Here is an 11771-nt window from a genome sequence, read left to right as displayed (position 1 = left end):
AAGACGTAAACAATTAATTCCTTTTTTAAGCGAGTTAAGGAAAGCAGGTAAATATCCAAAACTCCGAGGTGACACTATACTGTTGGGCAATTATTCTTTGACGTATAGCTATGTGTTGGAGGGGCTGGTATACTTGGATTCTTTTACCCCGTTTTCTACTTCCGAGAATACTTCACAATGACATATGATCAATTTAAATACTCCTATGCAAGACTTACGTTCTGTGAAGACTCAACTATTAAGTCCTTTGCCTGCTGTATATAATAATAATGAAAGTTTACACGATATTACGTCCAATCAAAAAATCTCCCATTTTGTAATAATTAATTGGAACTCTCAAGGTCTTAAGCGGAAAATTTTCACCAGTGAATTTGCGAACTTGATAAAGAATTCTGACATATTAGCTATAACAGAAACTTGGATGACTTCATTTCCTGAATTACTGATTAAATACAATGAAAAATATCACATAATTACGCAACTAGCTCAAAAACCAACAGGACCGGGTCGTCCTTTCGGTGGCCTAGGTTTAATAATTAAAAAAAAAATGGGAGAAATTATATATACCCAAAAAAGAAATAATTATATTATTGTTCATTTATTGATTAATAAGCTAGAAATAAACAACTTGAAAAATAAAATTTTGGTTATAATTCTGGTATATGTTCCTCCCGAGCAACAGCAAATACTATTTGAAGTATTTCGTATATACGAAACTTTGAGAAATACTTTTCCTTATGTTATTATAACTGGAGATTTAAATGCTCGTATTGCACAGTCCATGGATTTGCTATATAAAGGTCCGAACGTAAAAATTCAAAACATTCGTAAATCCAAAGATGTTAAGCAGAACAAAATGGGTCATGATCTTCTAAAATTAACGGCTCAAGCCCAACTATATATTCTTAATGGTAGAATTGAAAAGGACTATCCTTCTGAATTTACTTGCGTAGCCACTTCGGGAAGCTCTACAATTGATTTGTTTATATGTTCAGAATTTCTAGTAGATTTATGTTCGGAAATTCAAGTACTAAATAGTGATTTATCGGACCATTTTCCTGTAAGTTCTTACTTTGGATTGAAAGATTCGTATCATACTGATTATGTTATACCGAAGTATCAGATAACTGTCTACCAATATCAACGATTCCAAGAACAAATCAGTGATAGAATGAGCTGCTTATTGGATGAGAGATTAACTGAAGAGATCGAAAAATATACTAAGTTTGTAAATATAATAAAAGAATATGTTAAAACACGAAAGAATAGAAATTCAAAATTACTAGGACCAAAAAGCCCATGGTATGATTTGGATTGTATGAATTTAAGAATGAAAAAAACTAAAGCATTACACCAGTTTAGAAAATTATCTACATCAACGGCATTCAGACAATATCGTCAAGCCAAAAATTCGTATTTCAATTTATTAAAAACAAAGAAATCAAATTATTACAAAAAAATTCAACAAAAAATCTTAGAAAATAAAACTAATGAACTTTTATGGACCACGATTAAGAAATTACGATGTTCGAACTATGATCAGTCAATTCAAATAGATTTTCCTAAATGGGCTAGCTTTTTTAACAGATTTACAGAAATTACAGTTTCTCCTATGCCTGATATAAAAATTTCCTATAACGAAATTTTAGATATCCCAATATCTTCTGAAGAACTGGATTTATCAATTCGGAATTTAAAAACGAATAAAGCTCCTGGAATGGATTTAATTACCACTAAATTTATTAAACTTCTTCCGCCAGCGGGTAGGCAAGTTCTTCTTGATCTCTACAACCATTTTTATAATGATTCCATTTACCCAAAATCTTGGAAATTAGCGAAAATTCTTATGATTTATAAAAAGGGAAACCGATCAGAACCTAACAATTACCGCCCTATTGCTTTATTATCTGTAATTAGGAAGTGTTTTACCGCAATACTCACTACTCGTTTTCAAAACTGGATCTCTGAGCAGGATTTAAATTCGAAATTCCAATATGCATTCTCCAAATCAAAAGGTACTGAGTTGTCAATATTCCTATTGACTTTAATTATTCAAATATACCTTCACAAAAAACGTAGAAAAATATTCTCGGCATTCATCGATATATCTAAAGCTTTCGACTCCGTGCATGTTCCTACTTTGATATATAAATTAAAAAAGAAAGGAGCTGGATCTAAATTCTGCAATTCAATTGAAAATTTATTTTTATCATATACAGTTAATATAGTTCATAATAATCACATATTTCCGAATTTAAAAATACATCGTGGAATACTCCAAGGAGAACCTTTATCGCCTCATTTATTTAATTTTTACATAAGAGAGATTGATGATTTATATACAAATGAAAATGAAGGAATTCTTATAAATGGCCGTACTTATCATTATATTTTATATGCAGACGATCTTGTTTTGTTAGCCCCAACTCGGATTATTCTACAACGTAAAATTAATGCACTTAATGATTATTTAAAATCTATTTTTTTATCTATAAATATTGACAAATCAAAAATTCTTATATTTAGAAATAATGTGAAAATATCTAATCAAGAAAAAAAGTTTTATCTAAATAATAAACCGATTGAAGTAGTAAATCAAATAAAATATTTGGGAATATACTTTAACTGGAACGGCCAATTTCAATACCATTTAAATTATCTTACTAGTAAAATTAATCAACTTATAAATAATGTTATTTATTTATCATCTAAGCTAAGGATTTCCAACCTAAAAATTCATTTGAAAATGTTTCATTCATTTATTGCTCCAGTATTTTTTTATGCCAGTCCTGTTTGGGCATTAGACTATTATAAATATTTGGAAAAATTCCATATCATTTTTCTGCGTAAAGTACTTCATATTGAACGCACGGTTCCAGGTTATGCAATTAGATCAGAGACTAATAGATTCCAACTTTTTCCATTTTTTTTGAAACGTTTATTCAAATTTTATCTTCGCATATTAAATACTGATGACGATAATATTAAATTTCTATTTCAATTAATAAGCAACCAAAATGGAAGCCTATCAACTAAAAATGTTTCGTGGTATCAAAAATTCGTTAAAATAATACAATCTTATGGAATTTCTACTTTATTACTCAATTCAACCGAAGACAACTGTAAACACGCATACTCCTTAATGATGAATTCTGCTTTATCTCAATCTGTTATCAAGGATCAAGATTCCATTTTAAATTCGACATATCACTATTGGTATCAAAATATGTTACATTTTCCATCAAGTTCGAATATTATTACAACAAATACTAATTTAAATATTAAGCGCACGCTGATTCAGATACGTCTTAATTACAATTCGTTACTGATTGGCAATGTATATATTGATTTTTCCAAGAAATGCTACTGGTGCAAGTCTGAATCTTTTAATATTTACCATATTCTTATTGAGTGTCCAAAGATTGAAGAAGCGCAATGTAAATTTAAATTAAAAGAAATTTTTGATTTAAGTCAAGAAGAAAATTTCAGAACTAATCTAGAAAAAATTCCGTTATGTAAAATGTATAATATTCATAACTTTTTTGTTCATATTTTAAAAATTTTGAAATATGATGTTGTAAATTGAATGACTAATATGTTATGTTTATCAAATGTTATGTAACCAAATATTTAAAAATGTTTAAATAAGTATTAATTATCTTTTTGTAATTCTTTAATGTTAACCCCCTGTAACAAGATTTTTCTTATTACAATAAAGCATTTGTAATTAATTAATTAATAATTTCGCAATTTGTGTAAAACCCAAGTCAGATGTATGTAAGCTAATAAATGTTCTCGTTAATCTTATCTCGTCTTTTGATTCGTTCACAGTTNAAGATTTTTCTTATTACAATAAAGCATTTGTAATTAATTAATTAATAATTTCGCAATTTGTGTAAAACCCAAGTCAGATGTATGTAAGCTAATAAATGTTCTCGTTAATCTTATCTCGTCTTTTGATTCGTTCACAGTTAGAAGAAATCACCACATAGTCTCTCGCGTCTCTGTAGATATAACAAACACTGAAATAAATAACACAAAATGAATTGTGGCTATGTGTCGATTCCGTGCGACACGTCTGAACATGTAAGCTGAACAATAGTGTGGAAGGATTGAGTAATCGAGAGTTGCTTGGCGCTCAAACAAAAGACGAATCGACGAAATTTGAAAAGCGCGTAACACCGGGTTCGCGTAAGTCGAGGTATTACTGTACTATTTTTTCTAAGTAAAAATAATTTTTTTAAATATTTATTCCTTAACTTCATTTATATATTAAATAATAAATCTATAAATAAATGGTGAAAAAACATTTAAAATGAAAATTGTTTTAGTTGTTGTTAAATTATTAAAAAGTAATTCTTGTTTTAATTATTTTTTAACAGGTCCTAGAACAGTTTTGCAATCGATCTCTTTCGCAGCGAGGACATTTTGTGTCCAGGAATGAATTAGATTTATTGTGGTCATTTATAGTATCAGTTTACTTAGCAAGTGCTGCATTAGGATCATTGTGTGCTAGTTTTCTTGCTGATAAAATTGGAAGGTAAAAAAAACAATTTATATAAAATTCCTTTAATTTTTTAAACATGTTTAACCAAATGCTTATAAAAACTATTTATTAATTAGCATTAAATTAATAAATAGTTGTTTAGTATTATTAGTTTGGTTAAATACTTGTTTAAAGAGATAATGTTTGTATAAAAATTAAAATATTAAAGTTTAAAACTTTTCAATAATTATTAGTAAATACAAATAACAATGATAACGGAAATACAGTACAGATGATGATGATAATTTCTATTCAAAACAAAATTTTAAAAATATATGTAACATTTTCAGATTCATTTCTGGGCTTATTTTTTTTTTATAATGAAAATGCAAATATTTTAATAAATTCACTTATATTTTAACATTTTTGTAAATTTTAACTTTTATTTTGTGTGATTTTATAAAGATTAGTTCCCTTTTCCTTTCTTCCCTGTGGGCACTAAGAGATACTTTAAGTACCTATCATTCATGGACTCATCCAGGTCCACAGTAGGAGTAGCCAGGCTTTTAGGGACAGTAAAACACATTTAGGACAGATCGCCCATGAAAAATTTTTAGCAAGTTGCTTGGATTTCATCCTGGGTCCCCAAAATAGTTGGCTAGCTAATTACTCAATCACCAAAGATTATAGTTGTCTGTCTGTAGTTATTGAAAAATTTGAATATTTATTTTTATACAAAAATTATTTTACCTCAATATTGATTTTTGAGTAGAAATATTACAGAATGAAGTTTTGAATTTGCTATTTGTTGGAAAAAATTTTATCTTTATTCTTACATTACATTATAATAACATTATATAATTATTACATTAATAATTATTAATTTACAATAAGATGATAATATGTATATATACATTGTTTTCTAATTATTTGTTAATGTTCAATTAACCATTTCATTTATGGAGAAAGTTTAGATTTGTAATATTTTAATAAGATATACTTAAATTATAAAGACTTTGGCATATTAAAATCTCCATTTGAATTAAGTTAAATTTAGATCTGTCAAGATTAACAATTTGAATGAAATTGCTTTATAATGTAAATAAACATACATGATTTTAGATATTTTTGAGCTTTTTATGGTAATGTTTCAAAACATTTTACCTCTTTGATTTATATAATTAAAAAAAAAAAGTGTAGCTAGCATTAGAAGTTTTAATTAGATAAACATTTCTTAAAATCATACAACAGCAATTTGGAATTAATTTTAAATGTATAAAATTTAGTTATAGTTAATTAAATTATAATAAATTAAAATATTGAATTTAATTAATCAAATTTTATGAAAAATAATTTAAACATTAATATTTGTGAAGTATACGTGTATAGCTAATTATTTTTTATAAATAATTGTATATTAAATTTTTATATCATTATAAATTTAATATTTGTGTAATTTTTTTAATCAAATATAAATATTTTTATAATTTGACATTGTTTTTAAATATAAAAAATATTTTAAAAAATTTTATTTTTACCCATAAAAATTATTTAATCTTAAAAATGATTAATAATAATAATATAAAATAATGACAGTGAAATACAGTAATTTAAATTATTAAACAATTATTTGTTTTTATTGTGTAATTAAATGAGAATTACTTGTGAAAATGAGTTTTTAAGTTATAAATTTACGTCTAACTCAAATTGTTCTATCATGAATTTATTTTATAGTCTAAGATAGTATCTTTTTATTATGAATTGCAGTTTTGATTAAATATTAACTTTTAGTTATTAATGAAACAGTATTTTAATCTTTAAATATACAGTGTAAATTTTTAATTTTTAGATTTTTATAAAGTTTATAATGAAGTTCCTAGTTTCTATGCTCATTTATAATATGGTACATAGATAAAAACACTATTATAATGATTGCTATTTTAAACATTTTTAAAGATGTGATAGATTAAATTTGAAAATGCTTTCTTTTATTATTGTAAAGTATTAGCTTTATCATTATGGAAAGTATTTTATTTAATAAAATTACAGAGCTATTATTGACTGTATATGTTTAGATTTTTATTTTTTTTAAGTAGAAATATAAATTATAATAATTTGAAAGATTCTTCATAATTAGAGAGTTTTTTGAAGTTCGTTGTTTTTTCTTTTACAATTCTGAAATTATAAATATGATATTAGTATTACATAAGTAATGCAGTCAATATTTTTTTAAATTTTAATATATAATGAAGTTAAACTTGCATTTAAAATCATTAATTTATATCAATTATGCAAAAGGAAAAATTATAAAGTTAATATTTTATATTAAAATGAAACCTTCTGCTACTTTTAAATTAAACACTAGAAAGTTTATAGAAATTAAAATTTGATTTTTTTTTAAAACTTTTTACCAATACTTCAGAGATGCAATCATTCCAAGATTTTTAAGAGCTCAGCATAATCAAAATAATTGTTTATGGGATGGGGCAAAAACTACCAATATGAGAAGTTTGTAAATCTATGCATAATTCAATGGCAGAACATTTGTTCACAGTGAAGCAAAGAGAACATTTTCAAGTTTTTGTGGTTCAATTCAGAAGATGGCACTGCTGTCATTTTGCACAGCCAACAGTCAGAATGACATTCATTGTGCAGCAGAAAGTGAAGTATTGTTATTGGCTTACTAACCAACACTTTAAGTTCCAAATTACTTGCAAAGGGAATTCCAATAAAAATATCAAGAACAAACAAAGTCAAATAATGGCAATGTAGTATAAAACACTATTTGAAATGGTCTCACCTGTAAGGAAACCTGCACAGAAGTTGACACAATTTGTGAAGTGTTTCAGTGAAGTTTGTCTGTCATGTCAGTAGGGAACTAGAGATAACAAAGACCATGGTATACTCATCCGTGATAATCTTTGAGAGATTACTTAATTTTGCAGATGCTTGAAAACAAGGAATTGGATACCCCTGGAATCTGTTGTTCTACAAGAGACGTGCCCATATTGCTTGGAAATTTATTGATATCCAAAAAAAATTTGTTGCGTTTCTTTGTATTTTACCACAAGTTGCAAATAGTTTTGTAAGTAATTCCATAATTAAAAGTATTATGAAATTATTTATAAAACTTTCTTATTGGTAGTTTTTGTCCTGAACACCCAGTATTTATGTATGTTAAAATATAAATTTATATAAAATCTGAAGCAGAAAAGCATTGATATATTTGTCATTAGTATCCAGTCATAAATTGTTATCACAGATATAGTACTATTTAACAAAAACTGTTTTAAGATGTTATAAATGCTAAATAACAAACAATAAAACAACTTTAAAATTTTCAGACTAAAATGTATTTAACCGTAGTGTTTTTGATGATTCTTAATCATCATCATCATATGCTTGGAACACATTATGGGTTTTTGAATATTATACTTTTAAAATTGCATTTGATTTTTATGTACAGAACTGTGTAAGATATAACAGTTGTAGTGTATATTATCTTTTTAAATTTAAAAACAGTGTGGCTTCATTTTACATTTTCTTTTTTTACAAAGATTTACATTAACAAACATTTCAAAAGCATTAACAAAAAATCAAAAAGATGACAAATGACCAAAGACAAAATTATAAACACAATGTCTGCTGCACCATATTGCAATTTTTAACAAATTTGACAAATGTTTTGGTGGGAGGAAAAAAAACTAAGAACTATTTTTAATGGTCTAGCAACTATGATTTTGTTTTATATTTATAAAACAGTTCATTACATTTTAATCCCTTGTGAAAAATAATGTGAAAAATTGCTAGAAAAGAGAGTTTTGCTAATATGTATTGGCATTTTTTATTTATTGTTTAAATACAATCTAAACATAGAATTAATTCTACTTCAACCAAAAAAAGGCAGAAAATTACTTATTTTTGAGGAAAAAAATGGAAGTGATTTGAAGAATCAAATAGGTCATTTTGAGTAAAGCATTAATGTTCGTGGTCAGCACTTTCTTCTACAACTTCAACATTAACCAATTCAGATAAGATAAAAAAGCATTTATATCAGGAATTGTTAATGCAAATGAAAAACAAATACAAGGAATAAAATAATAGGAAATATGGAAGAATTATTAGTGTTGTGAATTGATATGAATCAAAAGATCGTTTCTGTAACTCAAACAAATAATCATGGACAAGAGAAGATCCTTGTTCAATGAAATGAATGAAGAGGTAGAGTGGTCATTTGTGGCAAGTAGTGATTGCTTTATTCACTTCAAAAGTTGAACACAAATTCAGAAATTTCTAGTGAAGCAACTAGTACTGATATTACTGCAGCAAAGAAATATACAGCTGAATTCTAGAAAATAATTTATGGTGTTTGCATCCCTGACTTGGTTTCTAACATGAATGAAACAGCTTTTTGATATAAAAATATGGCCAGGATGAATTAATCATTATCCTTTTGAGGAATTAACTTTTAGTTAATTCCTCAAAAGTGCATTTGAAATGACTGGATTGGAATAAAGACACATTTGTATGTATTGTCTTTGAGGAATCTTTTTAAAGATTTTTTTATAATGAAACAGCTTCCTACTCTGCTCTAATTGTAAACAATACAGAAGCTCAAACTTATTTATAAGAACCACTTATTTTGCTTATCACTTCCAGCATCAAAGGTAAGCCAAAAGCATTTTGTCTTTGAATACATTTTATGCTAGAAGTTGAGTTGTGTGGTAAGTAAAAGAAGAGGTACTTATTGGTGCTCTTTGTTTTTGTCCAGGGTAGCAACATTTTATGTAACAAATAACTTGCCTCCTTTGTTCAAACACTATATAGTGCAATCACTTGACCACTTGGTATTTTTCATCATTAACTTTTATTCAGTTGATACGTGTATTAGTTATTTGTACACATTTCCTAATTGTTGCCTAATAAAGTTGTTTTAGTCTTTTGATAATTCCTGGGCATCCAACAAATCTTGAAGATTTGTATACTGATAACTTGGATGTTAAGGTGAATTTATTTGCCATCCAACACTATCCTTTTTTTAGCTACTGGATCAAAATGTCATTGCCATCTTTAAGGCATATTACTTATTCATGACCTTCAGAAATATTGGAGAGGCAGTGCAAGTATCTGATTTATTGTTTGTGACAGATTATTGGAAGTCCTTTAATATTAAGTGCATAACAAACATTTTAGCAGCTTGGAAAGAAGTATAAATCTGTCAACATCTGTCATGTAAAATCATTGCTAATGCGTAAAATGCTCCACTCCACTTCATGTAAATGATCTTACTTTCATCCAGTGATGCCTATTAATGTACATGCAACCATGTTGCAGAAAATTTAAAAAATTTGAATTTTTACAGCTGTAAATGTTAGGCTAATCACCGTAAAGCATTATTTGACATGTGACATCATTATACATTTCAATTAAAATATGGCAGTTGCTTGGTTGATAAATTATTTGATAGAAATTTATTGATTGATAAGTTTCTGAAAATCTTGAATTGAAAACATTTAAATTATTATGAAAAAGAATTATACTTACTTTAATTAGTAAATGACTTTAAAAGATAATGAAACTATCAAAAATAGTTTGCTTCAATTATATTACATATACTTTTTCAATTATTTAGTAGAGCATAAAATATAAAAAACAAAACTGGAAAAACTTCCCACCAATACTTTTTAATTAAAATTTCCACCAATACTTTTTAATTAATTTTTTTCAGCTTACTTGATAAAGCATCTTCAGGTTAATAATTGAAACAGAACACTTTGATAACTGATGATTAAAATTTTTTATTATATATAAAAGATTAAGCTTTTATATAATAAGAAGTAATAGGAATATTTAATGAGAGACTAAATAAATTGAATAATACAAATTTTGAGCATATTCTAATATAAAAATAAAAAATTTTCATATGATTTTAACCTGAAGTAAATCTTTTATTTGGAAAAATTAAACAGTATGCAGAATGTATTCATTAATATACAATAATACAACTCATTTTTTATATTCTGATTTAAAATATCATGTTATAATTCCATTATACTTATTGAAACTAAGTCGAATTTGACATAGTGGAATAATGGACTATATTGGTATTCAAAAGTTAGCTGAAGCTGTTCTGATGTAAGAATGAAAGCATTTTCTAATAAAAAAAAAAATTTGTTTTGGAATCCTAAAAGTGCACTTTTATTTTCTTTATGTATTTATGTATTATATATATGATTTTTATTTTGATAAATCAAAATTAAGTATTCACTACTATATGACATGTTAAGTTTTTCTATTGACAATGCAAAAAATAAAACTTGTTGAGGTGACAATATTATTTATTCAAAGTAATATCATATACCAATGTAACTAGTGTTCTCTTTGTCAAGAGCAATCCCTATTAAAAAATCAAATAACATACATTCGTGCTCAGATCTGTGTTTGGGTCTATAACTTTCAAATCAAGAAACAAATTTTTGCCAACACTATTGCTATATTAGCAGATTTAAGACTTAGAAATTACATTTAATTTTACAAATTCAAACAGCAAGTTTGCAGAAATGTTATATAATTTTTTTATACTTGTAATATATACATACATACAGTATATCCATCCACTTTATATATTGCTGTATTTTTATCATATTTAATATGATCAAAAATAAAAACTATATTTAGATGTTTTGATTTTTAACTTTATAAAAGTGAGTTGAAATGACATAATTGAATGATTATCTTAACTCTGTTACTGTTTTGTTAAATTCTTGTATATTAAAGTAAATTTATAATTCAAGTTAATTTTACATTTTTAGATTCGATTGTATTTTTTGTTCCTAATTTTATAGTTTGGTCAGTATTTAAATTTTAAGTTTTTGCATCAGTAAAATAGCTATTTATAAAATTGATATAATAAATAATTATGTAGGAAATACAAGATAATTTTGAATTTTGTTGTAAGATGATTAAAAATTTTAAATTTGTTTTAATGTAATAGTCTGTACTTAATGATATAAAATTTAACAAGTGGATCATCTTTTGATTTAGATATTTTTCATTGCCGTAGATACTGTTTATCATCAGAAAATTAAATCATTAAAATTATTAAATTATTTAAATGTGTAATTTTAAACAATTTTTTTTAATAATTTGAATTGGTGATAAGTGAATTATTTTAAAAAAATCATTCTTTATATAGGCTATATATATTTATGAATGTTGTTCATAAATGAAATGGAAATAATTTAAATATTTTATTTTGCTCATTCATTTGATATTTATTATATAT

At 25.7% G+C, this 11771-nt stretch overlaps 1 protein-coding gene across 1 annotated transcript in view; it reads left to right on the top strand.

Moving 5' to 3' along the window:
- LOC111630507 (solute carrier family 2, facilitated glucose transporter member 1-like) overlaps nucleotides 1-11771 on the top strand; it is a 66027-nt gene that overhangs the window by 27531 nt on the left and 26725 nt on the right. The window contains exon 3 of the mRNA XM_023374619.1: nucleotides 4383-4540. Within this exon, the coding sequence (XP_023230387.1) occupies nucleotides 4383-4540 (158 nt within the window). The remainder of the gene's footprint in view (nucleotides 1-4382; nucleotides 4541-11771) is intronic.

The sequence above is a fragment of the Centruroides sculpturatus genome, unplaced genomic scaffold (genome assembly GCF_000671375.1).
Source record: "Centruroides sculpturatus isolate CEXI.00-Female unplaced genomic scaffold, Cexi_2.0 scaffold633, whole genome shotgun sequence".
In the NCBI taxonomy this organism is placed as follows: domain Eukaryota; kingdom Metazoa; phylum Arthropoda; class Arachnida; order Scorpiones; family Buthidae; genus Centruroides; species Centruroides sculpturatus.
This window is presented reverse-complemented; position numbering and strand designations above follow the sequence as displayed.